Source organism: Medicago sativa, chromosome 7, assembly GCF_051527215.1.
Source record: "Medicago sativa cultivar Bolivia chromosome 7, Bolivia_mono, whole genome shotgun sequence".
NCBI lineage: Eukaryota > Viridiplantae > Streptophyta > Magnoliopsida > Fabales > Fabaceae > Medicago > Medicago sativa.
The window spans coordinates 9,612,249-9,639,846 of record NC_140755.1 but is presented as its reverse complement, the minus strand read 5'-3'; the positions used below and the strand labels follow the sequence as shown (position 1 = coordinate 9,639,846).

The 27,598-nt window shown below is 35.5% G+C and overlaps 2 protein-coding genes and 1 pseudogene across 3 annotated transcripts; 2 read left to right on the top strand and 1 right to left on the bottom strand.

Annotated features, from left to right (window-relative positions):
* Positions 1 to 1,905: 1,905 nt before the first annotated feature.
* LOC146904087 (uncharacterized) lies at positions 1,906 to 14,151 on the bottom strand. 2 transcript variants are annotated; one of them, XM_085722622.1, is made up of 14 exons: positions 13,886 to 14,151; positions 13,136 to 13,368; positions 11,124 to 11,195; positions 10,929 to 11,030; positions 10,665 to 10,736; positions 10,472 to 10,573; positions 8,661 to 9,137; positions 8,460 to 8,576; positions 8,137 to 8,277; positions 7,753 to 7,926; positions 3,291 to 3,498; positions 3,032 to 3,204; positions 2,655 to 2,740; positions 1,906 to 2,479 (listed from the first exon to the last, which is right to left on the bottom strand). In XM_085722622.1, the coding sequence occupies exons 1-14, from the start codon at positions 14,007 to 14,009 to the stop codon at positions 2,320 to 2,322; spliced, it is 2,241 nt and encodes a 746-aa protein (XP_085578748.1). In that variant the 5' UTR covers positions 14,010 to 14,151; the 3' UTR covers positions 1,906 to 2,319. The 2 variants fall into 2 exon arrangements, with proteins under 2 accessions (XP_085578748.1, XP_085578747.1); XM_085722621.1 differs by having other exon boundaries at positions 8,661 to 9,146; positions 13,886 to 14,130.
* Positions 14,152 to 18,201: 4,050 nt separating this feature from the next.
* On the top strand, positions 18,202 to 26,988 carry LOC146904085 (uncharacterized). Its single transcript, XM_085722620.1, has 9 exons — positions 18,202 to 18,466; positions 18,952 to 19,229; positions 20,588 to 20,659; positions 20,741 to 20,785; positions 20,963 to 21,034; positions 21,128 to 21,346; positions 21,870 to 21,986; positions 22,112 to 22,228; positions 25,135 to 26,988. Exons 1-9 carry the CDS (start codon positions 18,334 to 18,336, stop codon positions 26,329 to 26,331), a joined length of 2,250 nt encoding a protein of 749 aa, XP_085578746.1. The 5' UTR covers positions 18,202 to 18,333; the 3' UTR covers positions 26,332 to 26,988.
* On the top strand, positions 26,384 to 26,988 carry LOC146904086 (uncharacterized; annotated as a pseudogene).
* Positions 26,989 to 27,598: the final 610 nt, after the last annotated feature.

Sequence of the window (27,598 nt, the reverse complement as noted above, 5' to 3'; positions counted from 1 at the left end):
TCAAGCAACTGCCTTTGAAGCAGGAAGATTCGAATTTCAAAAGAGAAGTGGTTTCCTCAATGGAGAACGTGGGAGACAAGCGGTCATCTACATGGAAGGAGTGCTGACCGTGTGATTAGTTTCTTTCCAGTTATTTTTCTATGTATAAGTAATAGTTTTCCATAGGAAAAACGGGTCGCAAATCACCTATATAGAATTCTAAAACACTCGAAGTATCGGTGCAAGATAAAAGAGTCATAAAAAATGTATGTAAAGGATTTGTCGGACCACCTTTATTTTTAATGCATTGTATTTTACCTTTCCTTTAATTTTCTGCAATTTAAACGTAATGCCTTTACTTTGATTTTAAAACCTTTTTTCTGTCGAAAGACGCCACACGGTCTCGTCTTGTTCGTAAAGCAACCTATGAATTTGATGAACGCACAAAAACAAATGCACAACATACCCTAGGATCTCTGGTTTGGTCCTACTTGTAATAATCAAAACCAGCCCGTATTGTTTACCAAAAACACTGGTAAGCAGGGTGTCGGAATCAAACAAACGACTCAGGTTGTTTGGTTATTCTCTAAACGAAAGGGCAAGGGATTGACTAGATGCACTACCAAGTGGTACAATCGTAGGATCAGCTTAAGAGGGAGTTCTTGGACAAGTATTTCCAACTGCAAAATACTTGGTGCGGAAGAAGAAGATTTCCAACTTCAAGCAACAAGAGGGAGAAGTCTTTTATGATGCATGGAGAGGTTCAAACTATTGTTTGAAGTATTGAGTCTAGCATGGTAAATTTCTAATGCCCTTCAAATTTGAAGACGAAAATTGAGCTTTGTGAATAAAGGGATTCTCTTGTACTATTATTTATGAAGTTAACATTACCAGAAAATATCCTTCCACTTGTTATGTGCATTGTTATGAGCTTAGCAAACTGAAACCTGTGATTTGAATTTATAACGTTTTACCACATGCTGATTATAACTACCCAAGCCATTGGCTTGTTTCCTTAGAAAAATCCTTCCATATAGACAAGATGCCAGTACAGGAATAATTACACCCTTCAAACTAGGAAAAATTTGTGAACACCCACCTAGTATAGTTTCTTCAGAACTTGAAGAGTCGGAGCTTACCTTCGCAAAATTGTTCTGAAAATTGTTTCCAAGTGTCCTTACTCGTGGTGTAAGTTGCGTAAATTCAATTTAAGGTGCCATATATTCTGGAACAAATAGGTATCGATTAATTACTCAGCTTCATAATATTATTGTCATGCCTTTTCTTAGGTTGTCTAGTTTATTCTATGCCTTTGAAGAAACCTTGTTTAGTCTTACACTACTAAAATATTTAATGTGTTCAAGAAACATGGTGAATCATATTTTATAGTTGATTGATATATAGATTGTCAACAAATTTTGCATATATTTTTATCACTTTGTTTACTGATATATTCTAAAAATTCCAAAACCCAACGCCTATCCTTTATTCACGATGTGTTCGTGATGGATTTCCTCCGGAGAAATAGCATTACTCTTTTAACTATATTGATAAGTATATAAATAGGTTTAATTGCAACCACTTGCAGTGTTGAACGGCATAAACTCGTGAGAAATAAAGCAGGAAAAAACATAAACTTTGGATTATTTTTTTCATAAGTGATTATTGTTCAACTTTGATTTTCTCAAATTCTGATTAATTCATTCTTCTAACAAAAAAAAGTAAAAACAAGCTTGAATTGTAATGTTGGCGAGTGGAAATTACATAATGCACTATTAACTGTTGACCAAAGTTAAACTAAAAACTTATGTGCTTAATGATTGTGTTAACAATACTTGTTTAATCTACAAAAATGTCCATTTTTAAGGTGGTGGTAATAGTTGAATAACAGGGAATTGAAAACATAGCAAAATAAATACTGCATTAACAACAACCTCAAGAGAGCTTACTCTATGGACTACTTCCACAGTTTATTTTTATTTATACTTATCATTTTGGAAGTTTGCAAAAGTGTTGTGAAATTTCAGATAGACCATGTTTGGGATAAAAAGAAACTCGCCTAGGACGAGATCAATAAGAGCTCACCAAAGAAGACGACGAAGATGAGCTATGGAAAAAGAATTTAAGTAGGAGAAGTGACCTCTCCATCAAAACATAAAGATAAAACACAAAATTTTCATGTACCATAATTATTTACAATGTCTGGATTTTGTGCCTTATTTTCGGTAGGAAAGAGGAGGTGAGGACAATCTCTGAAATGAAAATAAACTAGGAAGATTTTGTTGAACATCTCGCCATGTCAACCCTAAGCAGGCTCTGAATGAAGACATTAAAGACCATCTAATATGGGCGGTATATGAGCCCTGGGCCACTATCATTGATGTGCCATCCACCACGACTCCCCCTCCCACCACCACCGCCGCCACTCGTGCCACCTCTTTGATGTGAAGGTGGGGTGTGCAGGGTGTGTGGGGTGTGTGGCTGCAGTCCTGGTTGTTGCCTGCAGAAGAAAATATATTCTCATGCTCTTGATTCAAGTAACTAGGTAGGAATTAGAACTGTCTTTTTCTTACAAAGCATCATTGCAACAAAATATCTATCAATATGCTATATGTCATGAAATGACATGCTATATAAGTTAATAAATATAGAGCACAATTCATGGTTCTACTTACAAGACATATCTGATGCGTCTATCAGCTAGAAGCCTCGGCATCATGGCCATTCCACCAGGAGTTTGACTCGGTCCATACATCAAAGGCTGAGTAAAAGATACAACTCCAATTATCAAAATCTCAGATTGATATATGCTGGACGTGGGAATAAATCAATGGCATTTATTACATAGATCAACTTCCATGTAAAAATACTTGAGAGCATGCTACCAATGAAATTTAAAATAGATATGCATGCAATAGGGCTACAATAATGTCACTATTTCCTAGAATGCTAATGTTATGCCAACAGTAACACAATGAAAACTGCGTAAGAGTAGCTTCGTATCTCAAAACAATCAAAAAATATCTAATCAAAACAGAGAAGCACGGATCACCTGAGCAAGACCTGGAGCACCATATCCTGCACCAAGTGCACCATAGGGATTCCCAACCAAACCATAACCGACACGTGGTGGATAACTTGGAAGCAATCCTTGTGTCTGTATATTTGATACCACGGCCTTCAGATCAGTCTGTGGGTTTGCTAACGAGCACTCTAAAATTTGACCTGAAAACTTATAACAAACCTAATCAATTTTTTCAAGAGTTACACAACTTTGAAAATGTGCATACGTAAACAAATTAAAATGTTACCATCTAATACATATTTTTCAGTGTTTTTTAGCGCTTTCATAGCATTTGATCTCTCTGCAAAATGTACAAAACCGATTCTGTTCTTTTCCTGACCAGGCTTTGGTGGCGGTAGAACCACCTTTGTGATCTTCCCATGGTGTTCAAAAAGCTTCTTCAACTGCTCTTGCGTCACATTCTTGGGAAGGTTCTTCACAAATACTGCCTTCACCTGTTCATGCATGTTTAAGAATTCAATATCTTCGATGTGTACAGAGCAATGCATCTAGGATAGAAACAGTTACAATGCTAATTTAATAGCTAATGACAGTAATCTAGTATGTAGATTCCATTATATTTAATCCTTGATTGGCTCTTATACTTGCTATTTACTGCACTCAAGGCCTTCAGATGGCCTGTGTCTAAACAAAACACACAATTTCTTCCCGACACAAATTTCTCTCTCATACAAACACAGCCTATCTGAAAGGTATCAACTACTCAGAACAGTACCGTTCTCTGTGATCATATTGAGTCGCTGTTCTGCTGCCAAGTATCAAAAGCTCGTAACTCCTCTCCCACACTGTCTCTGTCTAGTGACTCTTCCTATCGGCTGTACACTGACTCTGGCCACTGAAATCCTAATTTCTCCACCTACATACGGCTACAATTTCCAGCAGGTTTTCCATACAATGTGGTTATAATCCAAACAAAGATTAGTGATTGTTGTGTCTTCACTCAGCCACAGGGATTTAATCCTTTATACCTCTCAACGAACGATTCGAGGGCCGCAATATCTAATTCTCGACCATCCCAGTCTACGAACAACGAACTGAACCTACCAGTGTTTCAAAAGTTGGCTCAGACCAGCCAGTCTAACCGGAAACCAGTACACAAAAAAAGAAAAAAAAAGTAAAACAAAAAAAAAAATATGCACAAGAGAAGAAGAAATTATGAAAAAAGAGAATGGAAGAAGAAAATATGAATTCTGAGAAAAATTCCTATAAAAAGAAGAATGAATGCTGAGAAAAAGAACAAGAAATGAAAGTAAACACAATGCAGGGAAGAAGCAAAAAAGAGGGATAGTGACGTACACATGGTTGTCAAACCCTCAAGTTATGTACGGTTATGATTTGTTTTGTTTGAACTTTATGAAATTAGATATAAATAATAAAGAGTTTTAGAAAACAAAAACACTTTCCAGCTATATAAATGTGAGTTGCTACAATAAAGGAAAAGTGTGAAAGAAGGCAGACACTAAGAACAGTCCAACGTACAAATATAGAGGTCATATAAAAGTACTAGGACTGCTACATTAATATTTTCTTTAACTTATGAATGAATTAAATATATTAAGTTAAGTATTACCAAAAAAATATATATTAAGTTATGCGGCAAGGTAGTCAAAATCAGGATTTTACCTATAATCAGGAAGTAAAGTCGTAAATCCTAGAATCGTTACATTAATCGTAGGATTATACACAATTCATAAAACTCAAATATATGCATATTAAATAGCATAGGTAAGACAAAAAACCTTAAATTACACATGAAATACTTGTGGAAGTTTAAATTCATAAGCATAACACATAATAGCATAGTTGCATAACACTTACACAATTAAAACTTAAAATAAATATGTGATTAACACACTAACACTCAAATGTCAACAGCATAACACTTGAAATACTTATGTAACTAATACATTAAATCAAATCATAAGTCTCAGACTATACAACAACTAAAATTGTCTTTTGTAGTTCCACCACCGCGACTATAATCGTAGAATCGTTTCACATAAAAGTGGATTACACAGGATTCCACCAGATTAGGATTTTGCTTATACTCATAATCGGTGAGGGAAAGTATAATCGCAAAATTGTAGGATTTTAGGATTAAAATCGGGATTTTGACTACCATGTTATGCGGTTCAACAGGTAGTAGTCTGGCTGAATCAATGGCCAGCCTTGGTCTTAAACACTAGAACCTACCATTGAAATAATCAATGGCCAGCCTTAGTCTTAAACACTAGAACCTACCATTGAAATAAGAAGTGTTCTCTTGTTGCAATATTTTGTTTACTATTATTAATTTATTATTTCTAATATGAAAAAAACACCAACCAATGAATGAACAATAATACACTTAAGAGGTCATGGTCACAACAGCAAGTAGGTCATATTTAAGTGGCTGCCTTCATTATGTTTGAAATAATTCCTTCCTCACTGGATGGGAATATTTGAAAATTATAGAATATAGGGTTAATAGCATTTTTCACCCCTGTAATATAGGCCATTTCCGGTTTTCGCCCCTGTAAAATTTTCGGTTTGATTTGCATCCTTGCAAAACTTTTTTTTTTCGGAAAACACCCCTCCTCCAACCAACTCAGCAAATTCGCTTACGTGGCGCTGATTTGGCAATTTTTTTTCATTTTTTATTATTTCCACATCAGATTTTTATTTTAAAAATAAATTTTAAAAAATAAAAAAATCATAAAAATATTCAGTTTTCTTTCCAAAAATTTAAAAAATCGAAAAATAATTTTTAAAAAAAATCCAAAAAATCATAAAAATATTCAGTTTTTTTCCAAAAATTTACAAAATCGAAAAATAATTTTTAAAAAATTCAGAATAAATATTAAGATTTTTCGGAAATATAAAAAAACAGAAAAATAGTCATATTTGTTTCCAAAAAATTTAAAAATCGAAAAAAAAATTAATTTTTTTTTTTAAAAAAATCAGAAAATATAATCAGATTTTAAAAAATTCTGGAATTTAATTTTCAAAATTACAAAAGAGGTCAGGTTTTTTGAAAAAAAAAATCTGAATTTTTTAAAAAATCTGTATACAAATATAGAAAAAATTCAGATTTTTTATTCGAAAATTTTATACCACAATTTTAATAAAATATTGGGAAAAAAAGCATTTCATTCCACAAATTTTTTTTTTGCCTAATGATTCTAACAAAAATCCATTTTGGGGCTATAATAAGAATTATTATTCTCAAATAATATCAGAGGGTTTTCCATCGTCCTCGTGAGCTTAGCTCAGTTGGTATGGACAATGCATAAAATATGCAAGGTCCGGGGTTCGAACCTCGGCCACCACCAAAAGAGGGTTTTGCCATCGTCGTGGAAAGATTTTATATGATTTATGATTTCTACCTCCTCTAAGGAAGAGCTTAATTATAGGAAAAATGGAATTTCCATGACTTTTATAAATACCTCTAAATTTGTATTCAAATTTTCTTTTATAAATACCTCTAAATTTGTATTCAAATTTTTTAAAAATTAATTTTTTTTCCATAAATACCTCTAAATTTGTATTCAAATTTTTTAAAAATTAATTTTTTTTCCAGAATGTTTTTTTAAAAAATCTGACCTTTTTTTTAATTTTGAAAATTTACATTTTTTGTATTTTGAAAATTAAATTCCAGAATTTTTAAAAATATTTTTAATTTTAAAAAAATCTGATTATATTTTCTGATTTTTTTATAATTTTTTAAATTTCCAAAAAAAATCTTAATAGTTTTTTTATAATTTTTAAATTTTTTGGAAAAAAACATGACTATTTTTCTGTTTTTTTATATTTCGGAAAAAATCTTACTATTTTTTCGGAATTTTTAAAAAACTATTTTTCGATTTTTTAAATTTTTTGGAATAAAAACTGAATATTTTTATGATTTTTTTTTTTAGTTTTTAAAAATTATTTTTCGATTTTTGGAAAAAAAACTGAATATTTTTATGTTTTTTTGGATTTTTTTTATTTTTTAAAAATTATTTTCGATTTTTTGGAAAAAAACTGAATATTTTTATGATTTTTTTATTTTTTAAGAATTATTTTTCGATTTTTTAAATTTTTGGAAAAAAAACTGAATATTTTTATGATTTTTTGGATTTTTTTTATTTTTAAAAATTTATTTTTAAATATTTTTAAAATAAAAATCTGATGTGGAATTTTTTTTTTACACCTGGCCATTTAAAAAAAATAAAAAATGAAAAAAAATTGCCAAATCAGCGCCGCGTAAGCGAATTTGCTGAGTTGGATGGAGGAGTTTTCCCGAAAAAAAAAAGTTTTACAAGGATGCAAATCAAACCGAAAATTTTACAGGGGCGAAAACCGGAAATGACCTATATTAAAGGGGTGAAAAACACTATTAACCCTAGAATATAAAATGAGAAAAAGAATACAGGAGTTATTTTCCAAACCAATCAAAGCCCAAAAGGTCAAATATCCCTGAAACAACCCAAACCTTTCCAATCTGTCAGGACTATTGTTATAAATAATGCTTTCATAACTAGAAACCTAGAAAGCAGCACTTGCACATCTCAACATTGATGTTCATTAAAGGATGGTTCCATGCCTCCATCATAGTTGCAGATGTCTTATTATAATTAAAAAAAAATATTATTATTGTCCTAACCATTAACCATAACTATCAAAACTATCAACGGAGCTTAAAATAAGGAAGACATGTGAATTGAAACCTGGGATGAAGCAGAGGAATCAGCATTTTTGGGTTCAGCCCACTTCACTGTTGGGAAATTGTCACCAAGCTTAAATGATGGGCTCGTCATCTTTTGCCTTGAATATTCAGCACACTGATTATTATGATAGTCGATAAAAGCAAAGCCACGGTTATTTCTAATGTTCGTCATATCCTGAGTAAAGGTATTAAAAAAAGTATAGTTAAATCAGAAACCCCAGATCCTGACATTGAGTAGTTGCAGGTGTGCATGATGCCAATGCAATTCCATAATGATAGTTCCAAACGATTTTTTTACGATGATTCGGGCATGACCATAACAAATAATCCCTAGAAACTTTCAATTAAAAAATGGAAAAAGAATGCACAATAGGCTAATAGACACCTTGATTAGTTCAACAGCAGTAACTCCAGGTCCAATGTCAGTCACAACCTTCTTCAGGTCTTTTTCGCCCCAGCTTCTAGGAATATTACCAATAAAAAGACGATTTTTTGCTTTAGATTTAGAACATTTTATTTTCCCAGCCTGAGACAATTGATCGCTAACACAGTCAGGCATTGAACAAATCATACTAAATTGTATTAAGAATAACTGTTTGCGTTACACATAGGATATTTTTGTAATTTTAGAGTTGCACTGAAGCTAAGAAGCTAACAACTTCAAAGGAGAAGGATCTATGGTACTGGCGACTGAAGATATCATATTACCTTAAATTCGGTATTATTCAGCTCCTTAATGGCTTTAGAAGCCAGTTCTATACTTCTATAAGTAACATAAGCAAATCCCTTATTCTCAGAAGCATCTTTTCCTTTAAATATTTGAACCTGCTCTCATCAATTTTAAAGTTAATGAGTGACACTATATTGCATAAAAGTATACGCAGAACAATAAAAATGGCACATATATACCTGTACAACTTCCCCAATACGCTCACAAAATTCTTTCAAATCTTCAGTTTTGGCATCTAGAGGAATGCCACGAATGTATACTTCAGACTTGTGGGGAGGAAGAGAAAGAAGTTCAGCGTGCTTTTTTTTCTCATCATCATCATCAAGGTTTTGCATGGCATCATCTTCTTCGACCTCTCCTTCCTCCTTCTCTTCTTCTTCCTCTTCCTCCTCCACGTCCTCCTCCTCTTCTTCCACCTCCTCTTCTATTTCTTCCACTTCCTCCTCTTCTTCTACTTCTTCATATTCAACCTCTTCTATTTCTTCCACTTCCTCCTCTTCTTCTACTTCTTCATATTCAACCTCTTCCATTTCTTCCTCAGGATCATTTTCCTCTTCAAGGTCGACCTTCTCATGAGATTCAACTGGCTTTTCAGGCTCAGGCTCAGGCTCAGATTTCTTAGCAACTGATAAAGAATTCGCCTTTCCCCTTGGCATCTGAGAAAACTAATTAAACAAACTTGTGAGGCAACTGTGAAGAAGGCACAAAGGCCAGAAGTATATACATATCGAAAGGACGAAAAAGGATTCCTTCCATTGAGTGAATCTCAATGGAAATATGCAACGAGACAAGACTTCTAGAGTTGCCGCATTACGAAAGTATTTTTACTAAAGGGTCAAATGATAACAAAACTAGCAGCATTGAAAGGCAAGTCAAACAAAAAAAACAAGCAAAATGATACGATACGAAACGAAACAAAGAAGATGGTCAAAGTGAGATTTCAAGTCTTCAAGAGGCATTTTAGTAAGTACAAGTTCTTATATATAACACAAAAAGTCAAATGGGTGGCAATGAAAATGTAGAATTGCAGAAGCACGAAATGCAAAAATGAATTCTTTTTTCATTCAAATGCAAAAGGTGAACAAACAAAGTAAGTTGTGAATTAGTTATTAAAGGAATGAAGAAGAAAAGGGTTTGTGGGAAATCAGTTCAGAAAAACAATGTTGGAAATCTGATTCAGAAAAACAACCAATTTCTGCACCCTTTCCTGTCACAAAAATTTACAAATATGCATTGTGATGGTGTTTATTATACACTTCTACTAGCTAATAACATAGTTTTTACATGCAATTACATTCAAATTAAGAGCTAAATCCATTCAATTATGCATAATTAGAGATAAATAGATAGATAGATAGATAGATAGAGAGAGAGAGAGAGAGAGAGAGAGAGAGAGAGAGAGTACATTTGAATTGAAGCAACGGAATGTGAATTGGGTGAAATTGGAAGCACAATAACAAAATCACTGATTCTCGCAAAAGGAAACTTTGGATGCATCTGTAAATTGGAGATTTCGGGGTACACGGCGAAATTACGATAAGCAACAAGCAATGTTCGTCCGATCCAAAGATAAAATAACACGGGGTTCAGTTTTGGATGGCAAATTAAAAAAAAATAAAAAATAATCCAATCCAATTTAATGCAGTTTCACAAAAGGACATCCAAACACATCTAATAATATTCGGTTTTTTTGCGGTTTTCAAATTTTTTGGAACGCTTTGGACTTAAACACCCCTAAATTGGTATCTAACCTCTGCAATCACAGCATTCATTAGCTTTTTTGCCTTATCTATGCTTTCAAAAAAATCGTTCAAATCGAACTCCTTGAAGTAACAAGGGAAAAAAGAAAGAAAATGATCACCATTATCGATAACAAATAGGAAAGAACTATGCACAAAAACTCATAATTAAAGCAAGTTTGTAGACCAGCATAAATTTTGTGATTCAAAGCTACGTTAACATAAAACATGAATAAATGTAAAATTCTCACCTTCTCATTTGGAACTTGTATTTGAATTTGATCAGATCCAATGATAGCATGAGCAGGGGAGAGGCCTCGAGCTACAAATGCAGGAGAACCTCCAGCATCATCCTGTGGAATTTCAAAAGTTAACGGTGTACAAACTATATAATAGCAAGAAAGAACATGAAGACTGAGATAGAGATTGGATATGGTATCTAACCTCTGCAATCATGGCATTCAATATCTTTTCTGCCTTATCAATACTTTCCAAAAAATCATTTAAATTGAACTCCTTAAAGAAACAAGGGCAAAAAGAAGGAAAATGATCACCAATTATCGATAACAAAAAGGAAAGAACTGTGCACAAAAACTCATAACCAAAACTAAGTTGTAGACCTGCACAAATTTTGTGCTTCAAAGGTACGTTAACATTAAACATGAATAAATGGAAAACATAAATTGACGGATATTATAATTTTCTCACCTTCTCATTTGGAACTTGTGTCTGAATTTGATCAGATTCCACAATATCCTGAGTAGGGGAGAGAACTTGATCTAAAAGTGCAAGAGAACCTCCAGCATCAGCCTGTGGAATTTCAAAAGTTAAACAATGTAAGAACTATATAATAGTAAGAGAAGAACATGAAGGCTGAGATAAAGATTGGATATGGTATCTAACCTCTGGAAACATGCCATTCATTAGGTTTTCGAACTCATATATACTTCCCAAAAGATCCTTCAAATTTAACTCCTTAAATAAACAAGGGAAAAAGGAAGGAAAATGATCACCCATTATCGATAGCAAAAAGGAAAGAGCTGTGCACAAAAACTCATAATCAAAACTAGGTTGTAGACTTGCTAAGGGGGGTTTTAAGCTACTAGAGATACAACCATAAAGCCATTTTACATTTAGTAAGATCATTAACGTTGATCAAACAATCAATGCCCTGTGGTAAATCATGTCTAAAGTTAAACAATATAAATTTAGATTTACAGTAATTAGTTGGTCTATATTTTTTTTCTCACTCTACCTACCTCTATTAGACTATCATCCATGTGATCTAGTGTGCTCTTAATGAGGACTCTATAGGACTTCTCCGCACATGACCAAATCACCCAAGTAAAATCCACCGTCTTTTTTGTATTGGGTTTTTACCCCAACTTCCTCCCTAGTGTAATCCACCATAATCATATCTTGACTATTCATTCAAACATCAAAATATTCGCATTTCGTCCCTGTCGATTGAGTCTATCATACTATCTTGCATACTTGTGTGGTTGACAAGTAGCTGCTACCATTAAGCAGGAAAAAACAAGGTCTAGCAAATTCGACTGTTTTCCTCTACACTTAGGCATGGCATTGGGGCGGGGTGGGGACGGGTTTTACCTTCCCCGTCCCCATACCCGATTTGAATATACTTACCAATTACCCTAGCCATACCCAACGGGGATGAGAAATTGAATCCCATCCCCGTCCCCAACGGGTTCGGGTATCCCCGCCCCATCCCCGTCCCCGCATTGAATAATTTTTTTTAATAAAAAATAGAAGTTTTTTTTCATCCTCAAAAGCAACGTTGTAATACATTATCCAACAATACGCTAACTTTAACATTTGTTAGATGGATTGATTCAGTTGATACTTTAAATATCAATGGTAGTTTTTATTAAAATGACAATTATCAAACAAAATAACATGACATATCATTATAAAGTAATTTTTTACAATTGGGACGGGTTTGGGTATGGGTTCGGGGTGGGTACCTATATACCCGTTACCTGTCCCATACCCGTGTTTTGAAATCGGGGAAAACCCATACCCATACCCAAACCCAGTCAAAACGGGGAAAACCCGTCAAATTGGGTTTGGTTCGGGTGGGTAACCGCGGGTATGGGTTTTGTTGCCATGCCTATCTACACTCCCTCATAATCTTGCTCAATAGAACTAAATGGGTGGGAAAAAAAATCCCCATAGTTGGACGAGCATGATCATTTGAACTTTAGAGAAAACAATTGGCAGTGTCCATAACACGTACATAGTCCAAAACAATTGTCATGATGCAATTTAGGAGTCCTGTTTTGAAAATAACTTAGAGTCACTGCAACATATGAGCATACATCCAACATACTCCCTCCGTCCCAAAATATAAGCAAAAATTGGTCAACAAAAGTGAATGTATTTGGTTCAAAATTTGTACCAAATACATCAACTTATGTTGACTCATTTTTGCTTACATTTTGGGACAGAGGGAGTATAATTGATGAGTAAACTAACAAACCATTGCAAAGAGGAAATATGTGAAGTACATCATGTTCTTCAAAGAAACATTGTCGAGTTTGATTGTACATAAAGCCCAAGATTGCAATAAGAATCCAACATGATTGTGATAGGATACTTAGAATAAGGAGAACTAATGTGTCGACTCGGTTATTTCTAGAAGCAAGTACGGCTCATCCTAATCTAGAAGGATCTATATGCATTCTGATAAGGAGTAATATTGAGTATGTTAGGGTGCACTTGTCTTATTTTGGGTATGAATTTGCCTATATAAGCATTGTATGACCTTAAGGTGAAATGAATGAAAAATATAATCAAGTTCTCTCTCTAAATTCTAGGAGTGTATCCTTACTCGAATTGGGTCGTATCAGATTGAGCCCAATAACATGCATCAAAGCATAAGAAAATGTATATACCTTATTGCTAGGAACCTCAATTTCTCGTGTGGTTGTTGTGCCAGAGCCGGATATAGGTTGATTTTCTCTAGAACAAGAAGCATCATGCTGAAAGGTGGGATCAATAGAGCTGCAATCAACATGAATCTCTTTGGCATCCTCAACGGGAATCTCTTTGGTATTTGTAGGGTCAGTAGTTTCTTCTGTGTTATCTTTAGATACATCTTGAACTTCCTCTGAAGAAGTGTTTTCCTCTGGCTCAACAAAACCATAACATTAATAACAACCTATGAAAGACACTCTTCGCATTAGGCATGTCCTGTTATGTTTCAGACACCATGTCGTGTCTGACACCAACACGACACAGACACAAATAATTACATTGAATTATGTCATTTTCAAGAATTAGTATAGGTGTCTATCGACTTATATCAGTGTCTGATGTCGGTGTCTGTGCTTCATAGATAACACATAATTCCTTACCATCTATGAAGCACGGATACGGACACGGCACCAACACCGACATGCCAACACAGCTAATAATTTGGGAAAATCTATAATTCAATGTAATTATATGTGTCGGTGTCGTATCAGACACGACACGTGTCGGACACCTGGACACACCTAATCAGAGGAATGTTTGTGCTCCGTAGCTTAACATCAAAGCGCATTATATATCAAAGCGCATTATATATCAAAGCATTTTCAACATGCATAGCAGTGACAATAACAGTTACGAACATTTTAGAAGGTGAAGAATAAATGTTGTACCTAGGTGATGCTGGTTATCGTGGTCAAGACGAGGACGCTTGTTCTCACCGTCATCAGAGTGTAAAGCTTCGAACTTTCGCTTACAATCGGGTGCCGCGACAATCATTTCGTCTTCTTCGGCCATAATGCAAGCGCGCGAGAATGAAGTCAGTGAGTAGGGACGGTGATCAAAGAGATAAATGAATAAGCTGCGTGGTATTGCCAAACAGTGTCTAAGATAATTTTTGCATTTTATTGTTTAATTCGTGTTTGATTAAATTATTTTTTATTGTGTCCTCGTGAGCTTAGCTCTGTTGGTATGGACAATGCATAAAATATGCAAGGTCTGGGGATGCCAAAGACATGGATGCAGTTTACTAATAAGTTGTTTTTTATTTATTTTTGAAACTTTATCCATGTATATTTTATTGATAGTGCGCAATACTTTGTCCCTAGAAAGAAATATGAAGATCGATAAGGGATTATTAATTGAGTTCGTTGCAAAAATCCAAACATTCGTACATTGAATGGCTAATGATAATCAAATTAAGAGTGAAGCTCGCCATGTCCAGCACACGACAATTGATGAGAAGAATGTTTGTCTTCGACCCTCTTCTACCCCTCAATCTTACTTATGAGTTCTAGATCCCTGCAACACTCTCGCGTGGAAAAACCAAAAGGGTCCTTGCGACCACAAAGGAATGACCGCTCGAGAGTATCATCTCAAGAGCATGATGAAAGAATCCTCCGAGGACTATTCACTAGAAGGATACAAGAAGCTCGGATCTCTACTAGTCTGGAGAAACCTCCACAGTTAGATACCTACAATGGTACCATTGTGATGACACTCTGTCATTACTAGTTTTGTTGACACTTTTTCATGTATTTTTAAGGTAATTCATCAAGATATTCAAGCTGAAAGCACTTAAAAACGAAGATTTCAAGCCACTGGAACACTGGAAAAATTGGGCCCCGATTTCATGAGTTCGGGCGCCAATTTTCGCAACAATGGAATGGCCAACTTTCTGGAAAAATCGGGCCCCGATTTGGTAAAATCGGGCCCCGATTTGGTAAAATTGGGCCCCGATTTCAGGTTCATCTGGACGCGTTTTTCTCATTTCGGGCCCCGATTTTGAGACTCGGTGGCCGATTTTTGGTTGCCTATTTATAGAAAAGTGCGTTTCTGAATTAAGGGTTCACGTTTTTGGAGATCTAAAGGCACAAAAACACATAGGAAGCGATCGGGAGCACAATTGGAGGAGATTCATCAAGAAAAGTTCATGAATTGTTCTTGTAATCTCTTTTACTCTTTCCTTTTGTTTGATTGCTATGTGTAACTAAACCCTCCATTGTTGGGGATAACCTTAGATGAACATGATTGTTATGACCTAATTTTAATTATCGTTGAAACTCATTGAATTGCTTTTCTTATCTCTGTTCTTAATGCTTTTATTGCTTGGCCGCCTTTAAATTGATTTACGGTTTATATTGTGATACGGAAGTGGAATTTATAAACGCTTGAGATAAGAAATTCTTGCCTTTATAATCTATGAATAGATGCAAACCCTTGGAACCATTTGAGAATCCTTGTCCGTTCATGCTTAATTCTAATCTTAAAATTTACTAAGGAATTAGGTGTTTATTTTAGAATTAACGTTTCTGTCACTAAGGAATTAGGGCACGAATTTTATAGAGGATTCGGTAGCAACTAGATGAGTCGATTCAATAGCGATAATTAGGTTGTTAACATGAAATAGTCATCCAGTAAAACTCATCCCCAACACTTTTCTCTTTATAAGTTTGAACCATATTTACTTTGTTTAATTTTCATTATTGCGATAAAACAAACTTCGTAACTTTTTGTTCAATTAAGTCTTAAATATGATTCAATGGTATAACGCGATCCTCAAGTTCGACACTCGGTTTTACCGTTTTACTTTACTTCTTGCACGATTTCGTACACTTGCGAAAATCGCTATCACATTGACCCGGATAAGCATATCAAAAACATCGAAGTTATTCTCTACTACATGAATTTTCGAGGAGCGGTGAAGTGCAAGTTATTTGCCACCACACTATAAAAAGGTATAATGACATGGTACAAGAGTCATTGAAGAGTATACATTGATTTGTGGGTGGAGTTATGTCACCAGTTAACTGCTCACTTGATAGTGTCTTGAAGACAACCAAATATTGTGGCGACGTTAAAGGTCGTTTTACAAGGAAAGAATGAGCCACTTTCGGGACTACTTTGTAAGATTCAACAAGGAGATTGTCCATGTGTGAGGAGCGTATGAGAAAATGAAATTATACTTAATGGATAAAGGTCCTTGTCGGGCAACCGACTTATACAAAACCATAGGAACCGAGGAGCATCAATGAATACTCGAACACAACAACAAAAAATTACATAAGGTATGAAGAGAAACAAAACACAAATCAATGTTCGCCAGCTCTAGAATCCACCTCAACAAGTGAGTCTAGCTCAACTACTTAGTTCACACAATGGTCACCAACATAGATAAAACTTTCATCACACAATATATACAGTTTACACCTCATAAGAGAAAATGAAACCACCACAAGTTCCACTACCGAGTATGGAGAAAAATTAGGTAAAGCTCGCATCCCACATTAGATGCTCTATGAGGAAGAGAACTTCCCACAAGTTGATCCATACATATAATCTAAAAGGACAAGTGAAATCTATTTGACAGAATTTACTTGATCCTCGATAAGCCAACTACCAACTGCTACATCACATACGAGCATGTAAGGCAAAATCCCATCTCGTGATGAGATCTTCTCACCTCAGGGTTGAGAACTAAACACAATTTTGTTCCTCCACCTTTACCCATTCGAAAAATATTTTCGAATAGACGTTTGGATTACCCTACTCTTAAACATGGAACGTCTAATATGTGTCCAACACATGTTGTAGAAAACTCAAACATAGATCCCCTCGTAAACAACACACATGTCATTACTTCATTAGATGACGAATAAGATACTTGGGGAGGAAGGGCACCATATTTTGGATCAAACCGTGATTCAAATAAAAATGTTATGCTCATACAAACGGGGAAGAGAACTTGGCCCAAAGCAAACTTCCTAGAAAAGCTCAAGCAAACGAGCATTAACAACGGAGGTGTAACACCATGCTACACAATTATCTTCATTTAAAGGACAAATCTTGTCAACACAACAAACATAATTTGATCCTCAGCATGCATGTTACCAACTTCTTCATCATCGATGAGTATGTTAGGAAGAACCCCATCTCATGATGTGATCTTCATGTGTCGGGGCAGAGAACTAGTTTTTGTTCCCTAGCGTTAACCCATTCGAAAAAGCAACTTTGAATACAAGTTGGGATAACGTAATCCGAACGTAATGCTATTAAAGTTAAATGTCCTCGACAATACTTTTGCTCTCCTTGTGAGACCATGAAGCTAATTGTCCTCGACAATACATCTCCCCTCTCAGCGAGACTATGCAAGTCAAAGTAGTTAGTGGGGTGTATCATATTGAAAAGGTGTACATGTAACATAATTTAAATGGAAAGGTTCTTAGCTCTCATTCATGCACTCTTAACTCCCTGCGATTCGAGTAAGGATCTACTCCATCTATCAAAATGAATGGAGTATGTAATTTAGAGAGAGATGAACACAAAAAAATGAGCCATACTTCTACCACTAAGTGGATCCCATCAGCATTAATTACATTTTACTTTTTTTTTAAACTTTTTTTTGTTTCTTTATCTTTATAAATAAAAAAAATTAAGAGAATGGTAAATGGAGACAATCCAAGTCCTTCTATCCCCCCTTAATTAATTAAGCTATTAACTACACCCTCTTTTCTTTACATTTACCGCGTTATATTTTCTCTCAAACTCAATACTTTTTCTATTGCTAGAATCTAATCACAACGAGAATCACGTTCTGCATAATCTTTTTGGGGTAATAGTCACTTTAGTCCCTGAATATGTAATGATTAGTCATTTTAGTCCTTCATTGTATCAAAATTTCAAAATAGTCCCTGATTTTGCATTTTGTTAGTCAAAATAGTCCTTGACACTAAAATAATCTCTCAATGTTCACAATAACTCTTTTTATATAGGGACTAAAATGACAATAAACATGTACTTATAAGGACTAATATGACAATAAGTAAGTACATTGGAGGACTAATCTGACAATATTAATGAAATATTTTAACACCAAGGACTATTTTGACTAACAAAATGCACAATCAGAGACTACTTTGAAGTTTTGATACATTGAAGAACTATTTTGACTACTCATTACAATTTCAGGAACCAAAGTGACTATTACCCCAATCTTTTTTTCCTTTTCAATTTTCAGTGACATCTTCAATTAACTTGCAAATTCAAACTCATCTCTCACTCACTCTCTCTCTCTCTCTCTCATCACTGACTTCACACTCGCGCTTGAATTTCACCCCTACTTATGGCCGAAGAAGAATTGGTTGTTGTTACAAGTTTCGTTCCCTCTGATTGTAAGCGCAAGTTCGAAGATCAACACTCTGATGACGGTGAGAACAAGCGTCCTTGTCTTGACGATGATAACCAGAATTACCTAGGTACAACATTTATTCTAAAATCTTCGTAATTAATTCACTTTTCATTTGATTAAGCTCGTTTGGATAAACAACTTATTTGCAGCTTATAGCACAAGCATGATAAGCGCTTTTGTATAAGCTAGTTTTCTATAAGTTATAAGCTTTTATAAGGTTTTTTGATAATAATATCTTGGAGAATTTATGAAATAAGCTGAAAACAGCTTACTGATGTGCTAAATTTGTTGAAAATGCTTTGATATACAATGTGCTTTTAATTGTAAGAAATGTTATCTATGAACCAGAGTCATGGACACCGGACATGACACGGACACAAACACAAACATGTTGACACCGATAATAATTTGAGAAAATGACATAATTCAATGTAATCATATGTGTCAGTGTCGGGTCGGTGTTGGACACGAAAAGTAACCGACATCGGGACATGCTTGATCTGAGGAGTATCCGTACTTCATAGCGTGTTATTAATGTTATGGTTTTGGCAGCTGATACTAACAGACATGATGAAAAGAAGGTTGCTGAGCCAGAGGAAAATGCTCATTCGGAGGAAATTCAAGATGTATCTAAAGATAATTCAGAAGAAACGGCTAAGCCTACCAATACCAAAGAGATTCTCGTTGAGGAGCCATCTAAATCAATTGAACAACTTGATTCCAGCTCGAATGATCCCACCTTTCAGCATGATACTTCTTCTGGACAAAAGCAACCTATATCCAGGTCTGACACAACAACCACACAAGAAATTGAGGTTCCTAGCAATAAGGTATGTACATCCTCTTAAACTCTGGTAAAAAATAGTGGATACTGGATAGCTGCTAGGCTAGTCTATAGGGGATGGACCTATAGTGGATGACTTAAAGTTAGCTTATAGCGGATTAGCTAGCTGATTTAATTTGTATTGTTTGGTAAAATTAGCAGCTGAACTAGCTTATAAATATGAAATGACATAAAAAATATATATTTATTGAATATTTACTTTTTTCAATTAAGACTACAGGGGTAAAATTGAGAGAAAAAATGATAAGCTGTAAGCTACTTGAATTAGCTTATCAAAAACTGCTATAAGCTAATAAAAATAAGCTATAGGCTCATCAGTAAATGACCTGTTGCCAAACGGGTCTATTTTAGTCATATGAGCTTATAAGCTTATAAGCTATGAGCCATAAGCTCAAAAATGTGTCTTGCCAAACACACCCTTAGGCTTGGATACGTGTTATTGGGCTCAATCATGTCGGATTCTTATTGTCAATCTTGGGGGCTTTGTGTACAATCAAACTCGACAATGTTTCTTTGAAGAACATGATGTAATTCACATATTTCCTCTCTGCAATGGTTTGTTTGTTTACTCCTCAATTATACGTTGGATGTCTGCTCATATGTTGTGACGGCTCTAAGTCATTTTCAAAATTGGACTCCTAAACTGCATCATACCAATTGTTTTGGACTATGTGTTTGTTTTTTACGGAGTTGAAAAAATCAAGCTTGCCACAAAAATGCACGTGTTATAGACACTGCCAATTGTTTTTTCTAAAGTTCAAATGAATTTGCTAGAACTTGTTTTCTCCTGCTTAATGGCAACAGCTACTTGTCAACCACACGAGTAAGCATGATAGGATGATAGACTCAATTGACAGGGATGAGATACGAATATTATGATGGTTGAATGAATACACAAAATAGGATTATGCTGGATTACACTAGAGAGGAAGTTGGGGTAAATACCCATTACAAAAAAAATTATGGATTCTACTTGGGTGATTTGGTCATGTGCGGAGAAGTCTTACAGAGTCCTCATTAAGAATTCACTAGATCACATGGATGATAGTCTAATAGAGGTAGGTAGAGTGAGATAAAAAAAAATATAGACCAACTAAACAATGTAGATCTAAAATTTATATTGATTAACTTTAGACATGATTTACAACAGAGCATTGATTGTTTGATCAACGTTGATGACCTTACTAAATGGAAAATGGCTTTATGGTTGTATCTCTAGTAGCTTAAAACCCCCTTTTGCAGGTCTACAACCTAGTTTTGATTTTGACTTTTTATGCACAGTTCTTCATTTTTGCTATCCATAATGGGTGATCATTTTCCTTCTTTTTCCCTTGTTTCTTTAAGGAGTTCAATTTGAAGGATCTTTTGGAAAGTATATATGAGTTCGAAAACCTAATGGATGCCATGTTCACAGAGGTTAGATACCATATCCGATCTTTATCTCAGCCTCTTGCTATTATATAGTTCTTACATTGTTTAACTTTTGAAATTCCACAGGCTGATGCTGGAGATTCTCCTGCACGTGAAGTTCCAAATGAGAAGGTGATAAACTTTAAATATTTGTCAATTTATGTTTTCCATTTATCCAATAGCTTTGAATCACAAAATTTGTGCAGGTCTACAACTTACTTTAGATTATGAGTTTTTGTGCATAGTTTTTCCTTTTTGTTATCGACAATGGGTGATCATTTTCCTTCTTTTTTCCCTTGTTTCTTTTAGGAGTTCAATTTGAATGATTTTTTGGAAAGTATAGACAAGGCAGAAAAGCTATTGGATGCCATGAGTGCAGAGGTTAGATACCATATCCGATCTTTATATCAGCCTTCTTGTTCTTCTCTTGCTATTATATAGTTGTTACATCGTTTAACTTTTGAAATTTCACAGGACGATGATGGAGGTTCTCCTGCATTTGTAGCTCAAGACCTCTCCCCTGCTCGGGCTATCATGGGATCTGATCACATTCAAATACAAGTTCCAAATGAGAAGTTTGAAATTCCACAGGCTGATGCTGGAGGTTCTCCTGCACTTGTAGCTCGAGGCCTCTCCCCTGCTCAGGCTATTGTGGGATCTGATCAAATTCAGATACAAGTTCCAAATGAGAAAGTGAGAAACTGATAATATCCGTCTATTTATGTTTTACATTTATTCATGCTTTATGTTAACATAACTTTGAATCACAAAATTTATACAGGTAGGATTAATCATTGCGAAGAGTGGGTAAGATGTAAACAATTAATTTATTTCATTATAATTAAACACACGACATAACAAGCCATTCTCAAATAACTTCTCCCCCATTTCATAAATTATATTTCATCGTTTTCTTTGTTCTCCTTTTCACTTCTTATCAAACAAACCATTTATTAGAAGTTTTCACATTTTGAATTTGTGCAATTCAAACCTTTGTTGATCATTATCCCCTTTTAGTAAGAGTTTTTGGTTTAAAATTCTTGGAACCTAATCTCCTCAATCACATGAGTTGCTGTAACTGAAGTTTTAAATTTTGAAAGGGGGAGAAAGTTAATTGATGCTTGTACAGTAAAATTCTTTTTAGGCTTTCTCACTTTCATCCTGCTGTTTTAGATTTAGCTTATGGGCTCTGATGATGCTCTCTTAATTGTTTTAGTTGATACCTCAACATCTTCCCGAAGCCAATGATTCTAAAGAAAGGACTGTCCAAGTTACCGCTGATAAGAGGCAAATTGAAATTGCACAAGAAATGGCAAAGGAAGCCTTGAGTCAGGTTTGTTTTACTATACAAAGGAAGTCTTAATTGTACAGTAAAATTCTTTTTAGGCTTTCTCACTTTCATCCTGCTGTTTTAGATTTAGCTTATGGGATCTGATGACGCTCTCTTAATTGTTTTAGTTGATACCTCAACATCTTCCCGAAGCCGATGATTCTAAAGAAAGGACTGTCCAAGTTACTGGTGATAAGAGGCAAATTGAAATTGCACAGGAAATGACAAAGGAAGCCTTGAGTCAGGTTTGTTTGACTATACATATCTTGTGCTGATAAAGTTTGCAATTGGATAGTTTAGATATTATTTGTGCATATTTATGTTTTACTGGTGTTATTATGTCAATGCTAACATTTTGCGTTTTTGATATATTGTTGATATTCCTTTTTATGTTGTGATTTTTTTGTTGTATTTTCATGTTAAAAACATGGTGCATAAACTCATTTAGTCACTCATTGCATGTTCTGTAATAAATTGCACTAAGTTTATGTTGACTTAAAGTAGATCCATATATGTGCCAACTTCAGCTTCTTTTCTATGGTAGACTGAGGTTTATATGTCATGCTGATTGTGGAGGTGATCGGGTTATGTAATTTAAACTAAACTGATTGCAATGTACTGTCGTTTACAAGTTCTTGTAATTACAAGTTCTGTTTATAGCTTCGTTTGATTCTATCATGCCAAAAAATAATAGTTCTGGAGAATGATTGCTTGTAATAGGGATCCTGTAAAATAGGGATCTAGGCATTTGCTATGTTGTTAGCATGCATAAAATAGAGATCTGGACAAACACTTCATATGCCTGCTCTAAATTGGTTCAGTGTTGCTCTATAGTTGCATTTGCTAAAACAATACAAATCGTGATTGTGTGTATGGATGTATTGTACTATTGTATCAATTGTTGCCATGCAAGTGAGATAGATCACCTGAAACAGTTTTTACGAGTTTGGAATTTGAACTATAATCCATGCCAAAGTCAATTAAATATTTTTAGGAAGATCGTAAATGTAAAACCAAGATGACAGTTAGGATGACTTATTTATCTTGAGGTGCCAATTTTGAATTGGTTGACTTTAAAAAAGCATATTTGACCGTTGACTTTTCCATGGGGTCAGCATTGCTTTCTTGATGTAGCATAGTCAGCATATTCACTTTCTATGAAGAGAGGTCCCGGCATTAAAACCCCAATTGCAGGATGCTTAATGGTTGGTAAGATTGCTTCAAGACTTAAAAATAATGTTTCAGTAAGACTATATTGTGCCGGCATTGGCGCTCAAAATGAGCAGCCGTAGGATTTGTATAAGACCTTTTGGAAGATAAGAGTCATACCTGGTGAAGTCGTGTCTTCTGATGATTTTAACTGTGTTGAAGTTATATTCCTCTATCTAGTTCTTTATTGAGAAAAACATGATAAGTAATTCTTGTCATTTGGTCTGTTTTGATGTTAAGTAAATTTTAATCAAGGTAGCCATGAGACCCGGAACCAGTCCAAATATGTTGTGTTGATTTACCTGCTTTCTGACTTATCTTTGACCTGATGTCAATAAAGGACCAATGCAAATATGTTTGCTTATTTAGCTGCTTTTAAACATATCTTTGACCTGATGATACACTTGGGTTTTTTGTTTACACGACATTTTGCTTCATTATTTTTTGTTTCATTCTGTTTTAAAAAAAAATCACTATTTTATATATCAAAGATTAATTACACATGAATAGAAGGCAAGAGGGCAACAAGCTGCGCCGCTAGGTAAATTACTATTGTTGATGATTAATTACACTCTGTTTTTGTTTTTGAATTTTTCTCCATTATATTGTTTTGTATTATAAGAGGAGAAAATGGTAAATTAGTTAACTAAACATATATTTAACTAAAGAGGAATGCTAGCAACACTCTTTTCAACACTCTCACTAACACTCACTCATTTATTGGGTGGAGTTCATATATGTTGATTTCACCCAATAAAAGGGTGAGTGTTGGAGAGTGTTGAAAAGAGTGTGTTCCTAACACTCCTCTTAACTAAAATCCCTCCCCTATGTTGGAAAGCAGGTAAATCAACGCAACATATTTGGACTGGTTCCGGATCTCATGGCTACCTTAATTAAAATTTACTTAACATCAAAACAGACCAAATGACAAGAATTACTTATCATGTTTTTCTGAATAAAGAACTAGATAGAGGAATATAACTTCAACACAGTTAAAATCATCAGAAGACACGACTTCACTAGGTATGATTCTTATCTTCCAAAAGGTCTCATACAAATCATATAGCTGCTCGTTTTGAGCGCCAATGGCAGCACAATACAATCTTACTGAATCATTATTTTTAGTCTTGAAGCAATCTTACCAACCATTAAGCATCCTACAATTGGAGGTTTTAATGCCTGACACCTCTCTTCAGAGCACGAAAGTGAATATGCTGACTATGCTATATCAAGAAAGCGAATGGAACATCAATATTTCTGACAGATTGATATAATACTACGTATCAACCTGGTTCAGCTTTCACTTTATTTTGTCTTTAAAACATGTTGGTATGTTGAAAGCAGCAGAAGTATTATACCAATCTGTCACCTCTTCTAAGTTTCGCCATCTTTGTCTAGTTATCGTTGAATTGTTTGATTGAAATTTAGCTTATAGTTTTGCTTTTGCATTGTCATAATTTTGCTGTTGCATTGTCAGGCTTCTTCCATTTTCCTTTTTTTTTTGCTGAGGTGAAGTATTTTTTCTGTGATAATATTTCTTTTGTATAGCTGTTTACTTTATTATGTACTGCAGTTGAGCTCTGAGATGATAATGGCAGGATATAGATGTTGCATTATCTTGACAGCTTGCTGCTTGTTGTTTTGTCACTTGACATTTGGTAGAAGTTTTGATGACATAGTCTACATGCTAAAGAAAATTACTTCTTTTACCATTTTACTGGTTTTGGAGGAGCATGTCCTTCAATCGGATTTGAATAACATCACAATTAAATGAGTGCTCAGGGTTTAATATTTGGTATTGACTATCATGGCAACTGGATTTAATATTTAATTGGATCACTATAGCTGCATCTTTGTTATTGACTGATTCTACCTGTTTTCATATTATTCTGGTTATCGTTTTTTTTCCTATTACTTACTTTTGTATGCTGTGCTGGAATAGCCTGTCAAGTCATCATCAGGTGGTTTCAGCCAGCAGGCCTACCGTCCGCCACAAGGATCTGGTGGTCCACCACTATGGGGTCAGCAAGGTTCACATTATGGCCACCCACCATCATATTACTATCAGCATCGCTGGCCATATCCCTCTCATAATCAATCATATGCACCTACTCCTTATGGAAATTATCCTCAACATATGGCTCCAAGGAGCAGTTACGGTTCTGGTTGGGAGCAAAGGCCTCACCAGAGTTTGCAGGGGCCGCCCTCACACAACAGGGGTTATGATCATTATGGTGGACAAAGGGGTCATTCATCTGAAGTTACATCATCCGCCCCGCATCCCAGATCTATCCCCCAACACTGTACCGGTCCTTATCCTTTACCCTCCATAAGTCCATCCCCTGTTCAGATTAATTACAATTACGAAAACCGTCCCCCTGCACAATATCCATATGGAGGACATCCAACCTACCCTCAAGCCTGGGCTCAAGCAAATGATGCACCTCCACAGCAGTATGGAAAGCCACCATTGTATGGCGTGCCACCTTCACAAGGGCAGCATCCACAGGCTTATGTCCACCCTAGAGCCACTCAACCAGGCGAGATTCCGTATCAGGGTTCTACTCCAGCACAATCATATGGCAGGCCACCATTGTTTGGCATGCCACCTTCACAAGGACAACATCCAGAGTCTTATGGCCCCCCTAGAGCCACTCAACCAGGCGAGATTCCGTATCATGGTTGTACTCCAGCACAATCATATGGCAGGCCACCATTGTTTGGCATGCCACCTTCACAAGGACAACATCCAGAGTCTTATTGCCCCCCTAGAGCCACTCAACCAGGCGAGATTCCGTATCATGGTTCTACTCCAGCACCATATGGCAGGCCACCATTGTTTGGCATGCCACCTTCACAAGGACAACATCCAGAGTCTTATGGCCCCCCTAGAGCCACTCAACCAGGCGAGATTCCGTATCATGGTTCTACTCCAGCACAATCATATCTCAGGCCACCATTGTTTGGCATGCCACCTTCACAAGGACAACATCCAGAGTCCTATGGCCCCCCTAGAGCCACTCAACCAGGCGAGATTCCGTATCAGGGTTCTACTCCAGCACAATCACATGGCAGGCCACCATTGTATGGCGTGCCACCTTCACAAGGACAACATCCAGTCTTATGGCGGCCACCCTAGAGCCACTCAACCAGGCAAGAGTCTGTATCAGGGTTCTACTCCAGCACAATAATATGGCAAAAAGCAACAACTATATCTATATGCATCATCGGGGTCATCACAAGCAGCATATCCTACATATGGGTCTGCACTCTGCACTAGCTGCCGATGGTTACAATCACCCGCAGTCTGCACCTGGACAAGTTTATGCCCAGCCTGGTGGACAACCCGGTTATGGGCAACCAGGTGCCCAGGCCGCACCTAGTTATGCGCAAGTTGGTCATACTGGTTATGGATCATAACCATCTTCTCAGCAGACTTGCCCTGAACAACCAGCCTCTAACAATGCAGTTTATGGCTACCAAGCACCCTTAGATCCTCCTTATAACAGCGGCAGCCAGGTGCAGCCAGGTTATGTTCAACCCAGACCAAACTCAAACTTGTTATTACAAAGCTAACCCACAACCAGCTGGTTATGCGGCTGTACCAGCAGCACCAAGTGCTCCTGCAGATATGGCAAGACAATATCACCTCAGCTGCTGTTTATGCCCAATCGGATACCACCCAAATTTATGGTGAACCTCGATGATTTATATTTTAATCTTAATATTAACATGTATAAGTATCAACAGCTATATTTTATATTGACAACCATATTTTAACTTACATGTAATTTGTTATACCTAATTTGTTATTGACAGTAACCAAACAGGAAAAAGTAATTCATATTTGATTTTTATCAAAACTGTTTTTGTCAAAATACAACAATGGAAGCATGGTTTTGGAGTCCGAGTTGAGAAGTTATCATAATGAATTGTAAACAAAGATTTATACCGGGTAACACATCCTACACAACTCCATATTTTTAAGGAATATAAAACCTTGCTGCACTTGATGATACTAAGACTACATTATATTAACCTAACCCCTACTGATATATTAACAAAATTGATATATAAAAAATGACATCACCATTCAACACAAAGATCTAAGCATATAAAAGTCACCCACCAAAGATATAGAGCTCGTAAAACTTGTCCTTCTCTTTCCATTTCATTAATAATTGATGGTGTAAATTAATACTTCATTTCAGTGCTCAAGCTTTAGTCGTCACTATAAGAACATACCAATAATATCTAATAAAGTCAAACCATAACATGAGATAAGAATTCGTAAAGTTCGTGATTAGAAATGCATTTTCACGTAGTACCTCATGTCTTTAGAAAATGGATGAGTATATGACATCAAGATATGATTGATGGCCTATAATAGGCTATAGGTTTATAGG

Excerpts from the sequence above, each read along its gene's own strand:
- LOC146904085 (XM_085722620.1), top strand. The coding sequence starts at position 18,334 with ATGGCCGAAGAAGAATTGGTTGTTGTTACAAGTTTCGTTCCCTCTGAT. Across the intron at positions 21,035-21,127 it reads TGGATGCCATGAGTGCAGAG|GACGATGATGGAGGTTCTCC; the intron begins GTTAGATACCAT and ends GAAATTTCACAG. Across the intron at positions 22,229-25,134 it reads CAAAGGAAGCCTTGAGTCAG|CCTGTCAAGTCATCATCAGG; the intron begins GTTTGTTTGACT and ends GTGCTGGAATAG.
- LOC146904087 (XM_085722621.1), bottom strand. The coding sequence starts at position 14,009 with ATGGCCGAAGAAGACGAAATGATTGTCGCGGCACCCGATTGTAAGCGA. Across the intron at positions 10,574-10,664 it reads TGAATGCCATGATTGCAGAG|GATGATGCTGGAGGTTCTCC; the intron begins GTTAGATACCAT and ends GAAATTCCACAG. Across the intron at positions 8,278-8,459 it reads TGAATAATACCGAATTTAAG|GCTGGGAAAATAAAATGTTC; the intron begins GTAATATGATAT and ends CAATTGTCTCAG.